The sequence below is a fragment of the Adiantum capillus-veneris genome, chromosome 23 (genome assembly GCF_014529385.1).
Source record: "Adiantum capillus-veneris isolate H3 chromosome 23, ASM1452938v2, whole genome shotgun sequence".
NCBI classification, from domain to species: domain Eukaryota; kingdom Viridiplantae; phylum Streptophyta; class Polypodiopsida; order Polypodiales; family Pteridaceae; genus Adiantum; species Adiantum capillus-veneris.
Window position 1 is genome coordinate 83,926,135 of NC_140953.1, and position 14,342 is coordinate 83,940,476.

The 14,342-nt window shown below is 44.1% G+C and overlaps 1 protein-coding gene and 2 pseudogenes across 1 annotated transcript; 1 reads left to right on the plus strand and 2 right to left on the minus strand.

The window, feature by feature from the left end:
- Window positions 1-445: 445 nt before the first annotated feature.
- Window positions 446-976, minus strand: LOC147428082 (uncharacterized). Its single transcript, XM_086497019.1, has one exon. The coding sequence runs from the start codon at window positions 974-976 to the stop codon at window positions 446-448; it is 531 nt and encodes a 176-aa protein (XP_086353145.1).
- A 17-nt stretch (window positions 977-993) lies between these two features.
- Window positions 994-1,480, minus strand: LOC147428083 (uncharacterized; annotated as a pseudogene).
- Window positions 1,481-2,518: 1,038 nt separating this feature from the next.
- Window positions 2,519-3,089, plus strand: LOC147428084 (uncharacterized; annotated as a pseudogene).
- The last annotated feature ends 11,253 nt before the right edge of the window (window positions 3,090-14,342 follow it).

Here is a 14,342-nt window from a genome sequence, read left to right on the forward strand (position 1 = left end):
ACGGAACCCCCCATGCATCACAAAGCAACACTTCACCTCCTAGCACCCCATGCCAGAGGCCCTCCTGTAGCGCCCTTGAAGGCGCGTCCTCTTCTCCCCGTAACGGGCTGCCCCCCCTGTCATGCAATCCTTTTTTCGGCATCTAGCCCGTCCCTAGCTTCATCTCTCAGTTTGGTCACTCCCTTGGCATGGCCCCAACACCTGTTGATAGCGCATGAGGCAACACTTGTTGATAGCGCCACCTCTTCCCCTCTCCAATCGGCTCTGCATGGCGACCAACTTTCAAAAAAGGTTTTTTTCCTTCTTCTTTTTTGCTCGCTTTTTTGCGACTTAGCTCTTGCAAGTCATCCTCAGAAACCTGCTCTTCAATCAAACTGGATGCACAATCAAAACACATTTCTTCTTCCAATAGGGACTCACCATCACAAGACATTTGATAGGGCTGCTAAACTGACCTGTTCGCACAAGGCATTTCCACACCTACACTATGCTTCTCCTCGACCTTCAGCTGGCTGATAGGCAACATGTATACATCTTTCTCCACTTCATCTACATGAAAAACATCATAACTTTCATACCTAGAAGAGATGGATTCTCTCTCCCACATGCTATCTGTGTCCAAACTGCTGCCGGAGCTATGAGAACTGTCGGACTCCTCTTTTGATCTTGTCGGTTCTTGCACCTTTGCTGTCAACCTCGTTGCTGGCTCTAGAACCGACACCTCTTCTTTAAGAACTTTTATCACCTCGTCCTCTTGAGGAATCAAACTGAGTGGCACTCTGAATATGCCTCTCTGCACCTTTTGAGCCCTTATTGGTACTTGTTCTACCTCTTCTGGCCTGGCATCAGCTTCACGTGATTTGATCACATTCATATCAATAAAAAAAGGAGCTTTTACCTCTTGATGCTCATCAATCTGTTTGGGCCTAGGTCCATTGGCTGCCATGATGGTAGACTGTAGCAATCCTGCCTCCATCTTCTTCTTCGTCTTTTGACTCTTTACTCTGGCAACTTGGACAGCTTCATCAAAGGTCCGTGGATTTTCATAATCCACTCTCTCATGAACATAGGGATGCAAGCAAGATAGAAACCTTTCCCGCTTAAAATATCCCGCATTTGTTACTTGGGTAGCAGCCGCAAAATCCCCCCAATAAGCTTCAAATTTATCAACAAAAGCATCAAAATTTTCACTTACGTCCTACTGCAAACCTTTGATCTTTGCATCTGCTTCCGAAGCTGACACCACCTTTCGATACCTTTGTAGAAAGTGCTCTCGAAATCCGATCCAGTTCTGCTTGTGCAGATCTTCTAAGCCATCGAACCAAACTTTTGCTTTACCTCGCAGCACCAAGGGTAGAGTCTGGAGCTTTGCTTCATCACCTGACATCTACAATACTGTCAGCATAAATAGCTCAAAATCGGTTATCCAACTGTCAGCATCTTCATCTCCTTTGAACACTGGACCAAATTCGTGCTTCATCTTGACTCATGAACACCTTGTTAGGAAGCAATCAGTGGGTCCTCAGTGGGGGCACCACAAGATGGAAAGGGGGAAATGGGAAAACACCCAGCACACACTATGAATGCCTCTCTATAGCCTAGTGATTTCACAGCACCCCTATCCCATAGTAAACACACACCTAGACTCCCGATCTGCAAACGATCAATGTCCAAGCCCGTTGCCAACCATCCCTAACTGTATACACTCGGTCGCAAATCATACAATAAATTATCTCGACCTCTGATCCTTGATAGCACCACACACTCACATATAAATAGACTCGATACTCTCGGACACCCAAGATCATCGACAGACTCAAACTTTCCCGCTAGCTATCATGCTCAAGATACCGCCACAAGCATACAAAAGAGCATCCCCTCTGATTTTAATCCGACATCTATTTTGCACACACTTTTTTCACTTTGAACATACTCACACACTCGATATACCATAAAACACGAGAGAAAGAGAGAAGGAAAAACATCCACTTAAACATCGAGATATAGAAGTTATGCCAATATCGATGCAATTGGCTATGCTTTAGAGAGGTCTAGAATGATGCTTTTTTGCCGTTGATGATGGTGGAGCACAAGCCTTACTCCTGCACACCTGCTCTACTTCATAGTAAGTTCTTTGGCATTCCCTGCTCAGTTACCGTCGGGCCCTCCTCTGGCAGTGCTTTTAGCATACAAATTCCCCTCTTTGGGGGCCCTGCATAAGCACATCAGCTCAATGTTTTGTCTCCTCCCGACTACAGCTCTTGGCCCCTTTCCTCTACTCCTTCCCTTGTTTCGCCACTTTACACCAATAGTTCCCCGAGCCTGCTCACCTTGACGGGGCGCCCTCTACACTTTTCAGCCCTGCACACGACCAGTCCTAGTATTGGCCTTGCTCTTTCTCCCTGCATTACCAAAGTCGCACAAGTCTCTCGAGCCCTGGCCTCTAATCTGTCACACTTGCTCTACTTGTGATTGCTCACGGCCTTGCTCACCTCAAGGCAGCACCCCTCTGCATGCAATGCCCCCAATGGAGCTCTTATCCCAACATCTGCAGCTCACGGCATCTTTTCCATGCATACAGCACTGCCAACCCCCTTTGTTGCACTCAGCCAGTCCCTCTTTACAGATAGCACACCCCACTCTGCTTGTGCAGTGCTACTTGGAGCTCCTCATGCGGCTCTCGGCCTCCCCTCTTGAGCAATTGGCACTCCCTTTTGATATGGCGGCCTCCTTTGCTTCTGCAACAGCTTACGACACCTCTCATCACCAGCGACCATCAACTGTAGCAAGCTCCTTGGTCTTCGGAACACTGACGGACCCCCCCATGCAGCACAAAGCAACACTTCACCTCCTAGCACCCCATGCCAGAGGCCCTCCTGCAGCGCCCTTGAAGGCCCGTCCTCTTCTCCCCGTAAACGGGCTGCCCCCCTTGTCATGCAATCCTTTTTCCGGCATGTAGCCCGTCCCTAGCTTCATCTCCCAATTTGGCCACTCCCTTGGCATGGCCCCAACACCTGTTGATAGCGCATGAGGCAGCACCTGTTGATAGCGGCACCTCTTCCCTTCTCCAATCGGCGTTGCTCCCTTAATTAAGCATGGCGACCAACTTTCAAAAAAGGTTTTTTTTCTTCTTTTTTTTTGGCTCACTTTTTTGCGACTTGGGTCACTCTCCCATGCTAAGACTTGGACGCGATCGTGTCGAGCTTCGCCCGCCACTGCATACATAAAAGCTTCACTGCTGCAAGCTCCAAAGAATCCACCCCCAACGATAAAAAATAAGCCGTGTAATAATGGTACCTTCGAGAGAGAGTCTTGCCAAAAAAAAAAATGATCCCACGACCTTTGAGCCACTCTCTCCTTCGAAATCCAATCGAGGAACAGATAAACACCTTCCCTCTAGCACATAACAAGCTTTACACCTGCTGATCTTGACCATCCATTTTGGCATACATACCATAGCTGCTTCCGACTACTAGCAAAGCTCAAAAAAACAATACTTGACCTGCAAAGGGCCGCACTTGGCATGCATACCACTGTTGTGCTTGCTTAAAACTGCATCTAATAGTTGTCCAAGTACGCTATCATCAATCTGTCTGCTGCCATGCACCTGGGTCCTAACACTTTCTCGGGTCGACACGGCTTGGGCGCACCAACGTCTGCTCACTTTCTCCAATTATAGTGAAGTTTGGCGAGGGTTTGCAGGTCGACAAATATTTCCGACTAAGCTTGTAGATCTCAATCTGCTCAGATTTTTGATTTGGGCTCATTTCGGCCTCCGTTTCCACTACAGGCAGGTCTGAACATGCAATTTTGTCGTTTTGTGCAGAATTTCTGTCAGTGCCAATTTAGCACATTTTGTTCCCGCTCCATTTCTCCTATTTTTGGGCATTTTTCACATCAGGTGCAGCATTTACCATGGCTGACAACAACACATATGTCTTCAAGATGTTTACTATTGAGGACAGGTTGGATGGGGACAATTATCCTATGTGGGCTTATATGATGCAACACGTTCTTGTGTCAAAGGGCGTCTGGAATATTATGCAGGGCATTGATGTACTTCCTGGTTCTGAGGATGTAGGCTATGTTGAGCATGTTGCAGGTCTTGTTGCAAGGATTGTTGCTATTAGAGTTGTTTTGCCTACGACAGAACAATCTCGTTGGAATATAAAGGATTCGCAGGCTCGTGCATTGATTGTGTTGTATGTGAAGTGCACCATTGTTCCTCACATTCGTTCAGCAAAGACTGCAAAACAGGCTTGGATATTTTGGCTAGTCTTTATGCAAGTCGTAATGAGGCTAAAATTGCTTTGCTGCGTAAAGAGCTGGAGTCGAAGATTATGCATGAGGAAGATGATATGGACACTTTTTGTGCATGTATATCGCATGTGTCAATGCAAGGAACTTTCCTATACACTATGTGCGAGCCACAAATGGCGAGTTCAAGCGCACAAAAAGCCTAAACTAGTAAGCTCAAAGATGGTGATGGTGTGTCACTCACCGCTCTACATTTGCTGTCGTGGAGGATTCCTCGCCACGAAGAAGAAGGAGCCACCACCGCGCTGCGCTCAACCGCTTCGCCGCCATCCTTCCGCTATCGCAATGCTCTCTCTCTCTCTCTCTCTCTCTCTCTCTCTCTCTCTCTCTCTCTCTCTCTCTCTCTCTCTCTCTCTCTCTCTCTCTCTCTCGCGCGCGCGCACACACACACACACACACACACACACACACACACACAAAGAGGTGAAGAAGAAGAAGATGGAGATGGAGCAAGAGCACTCTTCAATTGCACAAATGAGAGAATGAGTGAATTTTAGGTTTAGTTGACTTTTATATGAGCTTGCCCCATTGACACTTGGCCTCCCATGCTTAGCCAACTAATCCCTTGAATGTTCCAGTTACAATGCGCCTCTCATCGACGATCACTCTTACCCTTTTCCTATTGGACCGACAAGCCCGGTGCCCGACTCTACCAAATAAATAATACGGCGTCCGTCTTAGGTGATAGGAATGTGCGTGAGGGTTAACATGCCCCCCTTCCTGATGTAGATTCCATACTCGGAAGCTATTGAGTTGAAGCTCGTTCATCAAGGTGGAAGAGCATTTGAGATGAATGTCCTTAGCCTTCTTCAGTCACTACAAAATCAAACAACATTGGCATAGTAATTGCATTCTCATATGCAATTCAAAAGCATATGCACTTGTAGGCAGACAATTTGATTGGTAGCAAAATTTTAAACCATTTGTCAACAATAAACATTAAATTGCAATATAATCAAACGCATAAAAAGTTGGGAAGGTAAAAAACTAAACAAGTTTGGGGTTGCTAATTTAACAGTCGAAAGGCACTAAAGATCGATTATTAATACCATGGGCAAGCTTCTCAATTTTCTCTGGTTAATTAATTTGTTTAATCATGTATTTCATGTCCAATTGGCTGACTAGAGGCTATACCTAGAAGACGTTCTAGTTAAGCTACGATAAAAGGAATTTCTCATGAAATCATCGCCTGACTGATTACGTTTTCTTTGACCCCCCCAAGTCTTTTCACAGTGATTCAATTTTGATGCGTATGCTTATTTTGTATGCCTTGGGTTTTTTGCTTTTCAAGGAAAAGCGCCCACACTGGGAACCTCTAGGGCTCTAGTACCATAGGCGATACATGTGAGTGAAGTACCAAATCAAGCTAAGATTTCTCTTCCAGCATAAGATTTTACATTGTGGCACTTTGATTTATTTTATTTATTTTTGTACGTTTTCAGCATTTTCATTTTGTAACTTTGGGGGGTCATATAACATTGTTACCCTCCCCAGGCTCATCACACTAGTAAAGTCCCTTTATAATACTTAAGCTAAAGGTCAATAGGGACTAAGCCCACTAGAAAGCCCTAGTACATTTCACACAATGCTGCCTCAATCGGATTAAGAACCTAAGTAAGCATTGAAATTAGGAAGGCATTCCCCATGGTATTAAGAGAAGATCTCTAACACCTAACTTGGTCAAACTAGCTTAGTCAGATTGCTTGATTTTTAAACCTAGACAAGTGATTATGACAAAAAATTACATTGAATTTAATGTTTGATACTAAGCAAAGGCACTGAATATTATGCTACCAATCAAAATTAAAGCAGACAAACATGGATGCAAAAAGATAAGGGGAAATGCTAATGGACAAGAAACACCTGTTTGTGTTGATGGTCGTGCTTGATTTGAAGTGTGAACGAGAGGAAGATTCCATGAAGGTCCAAATCCTAACAACAGCAACACGTTCCTGTACACACTAGGAAACACAAAGAATACCTCTAGGAGGTACATTAGTGGGAAAAAAGAACTTTGCTAATCACTAAACTCTAAAACATAAACCCTTCTATCGTACTAATCCTACCTACCCTCTACCACTCAAGTGATGGGGATCAAAGGTGTTTTATGACATAGGTTTCTGTTTCAGTGTACCGGATGTGAATGTGTAGGTCTGGATCAATGTTTTGAATTTTATTGTTTTGACTTTTATTGTGCACACTCGTTTGCTAATTGCTCTTGCTCTTTATTATTTTTGGTTTTTGTGAGTATAAGGCTTTATATATACATTCCCTAAGATTGGAGATTAAGAGGTCGAGGAGGAAGGTTGAGAGGGAAGCAAGTGAATGATGGATTTCAGCAAACACTCCCCCCTTCCTTGGGTAGGTCATACTGTTTGAAATGTGCTCGTCTTCCTTTGAAACCAATTGTTCCATTTGGTAATAGGTGAGGATTTTTGCCAATAGTTTTCTATTACCTTAGGTGCCTCATCGAGTTGCAAGGGTGGTAAGGTATTGTCCCATGATCGAACTTTAAGTGGTTCATCAGGTGATTCTTGAACACTCTTTTAGCTCTATGGATGCATTACATGAGGAGCTAGAAGCTTCATGGGACTCTCCCCTTCCTGAGCTAGGTGGAACAAATTGTTCTTTCTTCGGTACCCAAACTAGCTCGGGAGCGGGTGTGTAACATTCTGTGATTTTTTTCTTTCCGTGATCGTTAATTCGTTTTGGAGCTACAAGATTGGGCTCACATGGGTCAGGTGACAGGTAAGAATACAATCTACGTTTTGGCACCCAAATTTGATCATTTCCTTGATAGTAGCCTTGGGCTTCCAATAGTCGTTTAGGAATCCAACGCCACATTTCCTTACATTTCTTGGAGTGAGTGGAACGTTTCTTACAAGGCTTCGATTTTTCAGCACTAGCTATGGTCGCTAAATAAGCTTTAGGGACCCACTTGTATGTTTTCTTCGTTATATTAGGATGAGTCTTGTCAGAAGCTATATGCATTGCTTTTAGCATATTTAAGGGTACGAGTGGTGGCATTTCATCCCCCTCAGGTGTTACCCAGGTCGTCCCCCTGTTTCCCCAAGTGTCTATGGTTACTGCTAGGTGAACCCAATCCACATTGTCTAACTCAGTCATCCTAGGTAGTACATCCATATAACAAGAATCTTCCCCAACACCAGTGTCCGCTTTACACATGTAACAATACTACAATGGGGCCGAGTGAACTGTTGTGTCAGATCTATGATCAATTATAAACCTGTTTCCTAGAGGATGTGCTTGACCAGTCACAAGATCCACTCGAATGACAGAATCTTGAAACTCCAAGTAGACATGGTTTTTAGACCATTCATGCACCATATTTGCTTCCCTCATGAAAGGACGTCCTAAGATCGTCTCCGATTCCATAGTGTGTTTGGAGAAATCCATAACAATGAAGGTAATCCTTATTTTATGTCCAAAGACCTTGATCTTGAGATCTTCTAGCATCCCAATAGGTTTAACAATAGACCCATTGGACATCTTCACTGCTATGGTTGTGATCGCAAGGTGAGGTCTTCCCATAGTTTCCCATCAATTTTTAGTCACAATGCTAACCCCAGCACCACCATCAAGGATTCCCTTCACAGTTAATCCCTTAGTAGTGATTGGTATGGTCGCATTGGATTCATCACCCTCAAGGTATTCTCCCAACTTGTTAACAGGTATTTCTATAACAAGGTTCTCATCTAGGTTGGGTTGTGGATCTAAGTGTTCCTCCTCTATTGGCATCTCCCCAGCTCCATCCATCTGTGCAAATTGTGGTAGCCCAAATTTTATTTTTCCATTGAGGAAGGCTCAAAGAGCTGAGACTAGCTCAGGGTCTTTATATAGTTTGGACATGATGGTGGTTCTAACTTCTGAAGACATGAAATCCATCAATTTGGCAATGTTTAACGACACCTTTTGGACTTTAGTTCCTTGACGTGGGGAAGATGGGATCTCCATTTCTTTGATAGGATCGGGTAGTCCCTCTGTAAACATTCTTTCCATCAAGAAGTGAGTACGCCCACTTTCCCATGACTTTAAGTCACTTTCTTCTTGGATGACACTATGTATAGCTAAGGGTCTATGGACTTGGTGAGGTTGTTGTTGCGTAGGGAACACCTCAAGAATATATTTTAGTTTTTGGAGCATCAATCGTGCGAGTACGTTTACTGGTACCACAGGTGTACTTTGTGATGGATCCTTGGTAACTTCAATCAAGTTTAATGCGTGATCTTCAGTGCATTTGGATTATTTGGACATTGGGCAATCAAATGATCTATGCCACATCGATTACACATGAGAATCGGCATTGTAGACATGCTTGCTTGATTGGTTTGCATTAGTGTGGCGTTCTTTTGTAGCCTAATAGGACACTCGGCTACACGATGTGGACCTCCACACTCATAGCATTGAAGAGGTGGTCTCTTAGCAATGTAATTGATATTCTGGCCTCTTGCAGCAAGAGAAACTACTTGATATACAGGTTTGACTTGTCCCCAAGAGTCCTCCATGTAGTATTGTGGACTTTCTTCAAGCACAGCCTTCCAAACAAGCAATAGATGACTCACAACCCACTTGATTCACGAAGTGATTCTTTGATGTGGTGGTTGCGGTCCTAGCACTCGAGGTGGTAAGGGTGTTGTTTGAACAACATTTTGGGCCCTAGGGACCATGTGTTGTGCTGTTTGTTCAAGAGGTGGGGCCGGAATCAATGCAGGCACTCGAGGTGTGTTTGTCCATGCTAAGGTTGGTCTATTGGCCATCGCACGCTTAAATACTATGCAATCCTTAGCTTGATGACCATACCTCCCACAAGCATTGCAGTTCCCATTGAATTTACTCTAAAAGTAGAGAATTCACTGGTACTATGCGGTCCATAGCATACTAAGCACCATTGTTGCTCCCTTCTTGGATACATATGATTGTTTTGCGGAGCACAATTGTCTCTAAGACTCTCTTGAATAGCCTTGGTGAGATCTGCTAAAGTCATCTCAGATATCTTTGGCTCCTTAGCAATAGGCTTTAGGGTCATTGACTGATTCCCTGATGCTTGCGAGCTAATAGATTTAGGCTCAACAGACACTCTTTCTCCTTGAATCATTAAATTATCCTCCAATTGGATCGCATTGGTGGTGACTGCTTCCCAAGTGGTGATACCTCTAATGACTAGGCCATTGTAGATATCCTCAGGTCGTAATCCTCTAATGAGTCTATCAAGAAATTGATTATTATTGAATTTCTCATTTGGATTACAACGAGAATTCAAATTCTTCAAGCGACTTATAAAGTCTCTCACCGACTCTCCTTCCTCTCATTGGGCTTTCTGGAGCGGAGAGGCTACACCCCAAAGCACCCCCTCTCGTATGTATTCTTTCAAGAACAATCTCCTAAGAGTAGGGTAAATCGTTTTTTCTTCCACCCTTAGGGTTCTATACCAATTCCAGCCTTTCCACTTAAGGTTAGGCTTAAAGCATTTCTCTTATGCAGGTCATTGTGTTCTCCTAGAGAATCGCATATTTTTTCAAACACTTTGATATTCTTTCTCATATTCCCGTCTCCACTAAATTTTTGTGTGAGCTTGGCTATTTGTACTACCTTACTTCTAGGTTCTCTATCAGGCGTGTTACGCATATTCTCAGCAATAGATTGACTGATAGCTTGAGCAAATGTTGTCAAGTCACCTAAGTGAGCAGACACCATGGGTGGAGGTGTTGTAGGTATTGGCATTGGGCTTGGTGCGTAGGAAGCCCTTGGGTTTCACGTTGGGTATGATGTTGTGCCATGTGGTGGCCCAAAGTTCATATGTGTGGCCCTAGGCATAGCAGACGTCAGATGTGACATGCTAATGCTAGCCGGTATAGTCCCATGTAAGTAAGAACTTGGGTGTTGTGGTTGTGGAGCATAAGTAGTTGAAACAATGGGAGGGGTAGGGACTACATGAGTGGGATGACCCATAGGTGCATACGATCGGTACACACTTGTAGGTACTGTTGCAGGCATTGAGCTACCATGTAGTGGTGCTTTACTAAAAAATGAGGTCCATGGTGTGTTTCTCGGCATGCCCATCATTGGGGTAGGCATGGTAGCCGTGGTGTCATCAAGGGAAAGATGAGCTAGACTTGGAAAGGTAAATCTATCACTTGCGGGCTCAGATTGCTCTGAGACCCCTGGAAAAACAACATATGGAGGATCCATTGGACTTACCGAGGGAGTATCCATTTGCAATAAGGCCAGTTGTTTAGCCTTTCTTGTATCCAAGAATCTCATGAGACCCGTTGAAGGCATGTTGATCCCCTTGTTCTGTCTCTCTAGCTCAATGACTCTATGGATGACCTCACAAACTCTTTGTTGTTGATACTCCACACTAATAGCACACATTGTGGATTATAGGACATCTAACCAACCCATGTGATAGGTGTGACCTGTGTATAGGTCGGTAGAGTTCCCGTTTGTAGTTCGTACTCCCAGTTCTCAATTAAGAACGTTCCATCTAGGATTGAGGTGATAGGGGTGTCCTTTGAACTAGATGCAATGTGGCTGTCTAGGGGTTGGCCCTTTGCGGTTGCTAAGTCAGGAGCACTCGATTGCTCTCCTAGCAAGGATATTGACATAGGGGCTTTTGCTTTCAACTCTCTTCGTTGCTCCGCCTTGCGTAAGCTCTCGATTTCCTTTTCCCTTGCTGCAAGGATAAAATGCTCAACCTCTTGCACTTCGGCAAGGCTTCTACCATCAGGTAATATAACCTCGAAGGGAAATAGCTCTGAAGAGTCAGAGGGTGCAGTGAACGGAGTATTCACGTGCACATTATCTAAGGGCATAGGGTCTACGTTGTTCATGAATGGAGAATTTACTTCCCCACCCCCCTCATTCACATAATTAGCTCCATGTTCGGAGCGAGTGGCTCTACTAAAGGTTTCCCTCAAGTGGTTAAGCACGCTCGGCCCAGACCTTGGACCCATGGCATGCATGTCTTGGCTTGAGCTATCGGGATTAGGCATTGGGAAAACCTCCATGACATCGTAGTCAGAGGAAGAGTCACTAGCCGCTATGTTCGGGTCTTGGTTACTACCTTGGGTCCCCGCCGAGGGCCCGGAACCTAAGGTAGGTGGATAATAGGAACTCGCGTAAGTAGAAATTCTCTCTGATTGCTCCATCTCTAGCACACAACCAGAGCGCAGATGCATGTGCCTTTGACACCCTACAAGCGTCGGCGAATAACCTCGAAGGTTAACCACTTACTTTTTTAGGCGTCCGTTTTCACTCGTTTTCTTTTTTATATATTTTTTTTAATGTTTTTTATGATCGTTTTTTTTTATTAAAGTGTGTGATAGCTCGAAACGAGCATATCACTCAAAGGGTCGCGGTGTGCTTTACAACACAATGTTTGGTCACCTGAAGCTCCGTTGGTCCTAAAAAAAGTCGATTTTTAGCTACGTGTGAAGCTAAAATACGTAATTTTAAAGGGCGACTGAGGCCTGAGCCTGAGCGTGAGCTTGGGCTTGGGTCTGGGAGATAATACCAATCCCGGTCCTACCTTTAAAATTTTTTTAATTTTTTTTGTGGGATAAGGTTGCCGCGTTCTGCGCGCAAGCACACACACACTCTACCTACCTACTCACAACTAATGCACCTACTGTTACACACTAACACACTTCATTAGCTCTAACAGATCTACTTCCTAATTACTGTAATTTGCATTACATAGAACTAACAACCTTAATACTAAGACCTTATCATCACAGAGAAAACACAGTAACCTTTTAAAACTTCATTAATAAAGAAATACACAGTAGCAACACAAAATCCTTCTTCTCAACACACACACCTTCTTTCCCTACCTTTCCTACAATTGAAATTTCACCACAAAAGAAGCACAGAGTGCCATTCAAGCTTAGTGTATGGCATTCCCCAACAGCGGCGCCGAAAATGTGCGCGTATGTTGCGTGTCAATGCAAAGAACTTGCCGATACACTATGTGTGAGCCACAAATGGCTCCAAGCAAACAACAAGCCTAAACTAGTAAGCTCAAAGATGGCAACGGTGTGTCACTCACCGCTCTACGCTTACTATCGTGGAGGATTCCTCGGCGCGAAGGAGAGGGAGACACCGCTACGCCTCGCTCAACCATCTCGCCGCCATCGTGCCACCGCACAATGCTTGATCGCACTCTCTCTCTCTCTCTCTCTCTCTCTCTCTCTCTCTCTCTCTCTCTCTCTCTCTCTCTCTCTCTCTCTCTCTCTCGCATACACACACACACACACACACAAAGAGGTGAAGAAGAAGAAGATGGAGATGGAGCAAGAGCACTCTTCAATTGCACAAATGAGAGAATGAGTGAATTTTAGGTTTAGTTGACTTTTATATGAGCTCCCCCATTCACACTTGGACGCCCATGCTTAGCCAACTAATCCCTTGAATGTTCCAGTTAGAGTGCGCCTCTCATCGGAAATCACTCTTACCCTTTTCCTATTGGACCAACAAGCCGGGTACCCGACTCTACCAAATAAATAATACGGCGTTTGTCTTAGGTGATAAGAATGTGAGTGAGGGTTAACACTTTCCTTGCTAGTGTCAAGGATATCAATGAGCAACTTATTTCTGCAGGTGAAGTCATTTCAGCAGACAGTTCCCTTGTGCACACTATTCTTGATGCCTTACCATATTCTTACCAAACTTTTGCTAGTACTTGGAGACTTATGACCCAAGTAAATCCAGAAGTTGTCAAGTTTGATGCATTATGCACATTGCTATTGCAAGAGTCACTTTCCAAAACAAACAAGACTAGACAACGTGCTATTGAACAGGCTTTTATTGTTTCTCAAAGAAAGGGTGGTAACAGCAATGCAGCCACTTCTTATGGTTCTGCTGCGAGTGGCAAAACTTCTGTTCCCAATGCTTCTACTGGCAGCACTTCGTCTGGCAATTCTGGTGATAAGGGCAAAAAGATGATGCATTGCCATTATTGTAAAGCTAATGATCACTTGATCAAGCAGTGTCCTAAGTTGAAGGCCAAAGAGGCTAAGAAGAAAGAGGGTGGTTCCACTGCAAATGCTGGTTCCACTACAAATGCAGCCATTGTTGAGTCTTCTGTAAAAGGAGACTGTAATGCTGATGTTGATGCAGAATGGTCTTTTAGCGCAGAGTGCACTTACATTCCTGCTATCCATGATGCATGCTTGTCAGCTGCTGCAAATTCACATGTGTGGTATTTTGATAGTGGTGCTACAAAGCACATTACCTCACATTGTGAATTGTTCACCTCTCTCAAGTCTGTCCCTCATGGGAATTCAGTCACTTGTGCCAGCAATGCCTCTTGTTCGGTTCACGGAGTTGGAAAGATTGTGCTTACTGCTGTTAATGGTAGTTCTTTCACACTTGTTGATGCACTTTATGTACCTGGGATCAAAAAGAATCTTTTGTCTGTATCTGCACTTGCTAGACTCAGACTTGTAGTCAAATTTGTGGATGACAGATGTACAGTTCATGATCTCAGTTTTGGTGATGAAATTGTTGCATCTTGGCTTTTGTGTTGTGGGCTATATAAGCTCACTTTGTATGACAAGTGTGGACAAAAATTTGCAAATGCAATTGAAGATTCAAGGGCTATTTCAGATGCAAAACTTTGGCATGCACGTTTTGGTCATCTAAATTTTGTCAGTTTGCTGCATTTGTAGAAATCTGATATAATTGCTTCTTTGCCGCCTCTTGAAGCAATTGTCAAACATGTTTGTGAAGGCTGTATTTTGGGTAAGATGCAGCGTTCGAAGTTTCCAAAGGATGGTTCAATTAGGGCCACATGCAGGTTGCAGCTTGTGCATAGTGATGTTTGTGGGCCCATGCAAACTCCGTCCTTGGGAAATTACCTGTACTTCATGACTTTAATTAATGATTACTCCAGGCATGCATGGGTATTTCCGCTTAAAGTGAAGTCCGAAGTTTTTATGTGCTTCAAACGATTTCTGGCTATGGCTAAAAATATCTCAAAATGTATTATGGACACCCTCCGTTCC

Coding starts and splice junctions, on each gene's coding strand:
- LOC147428082 (XM_086497019.1), bottom strand. CDS start 976: ATGGAGGCAGGATTGCTACAGTCTACCATCATGGCAGCCAATGGACCT.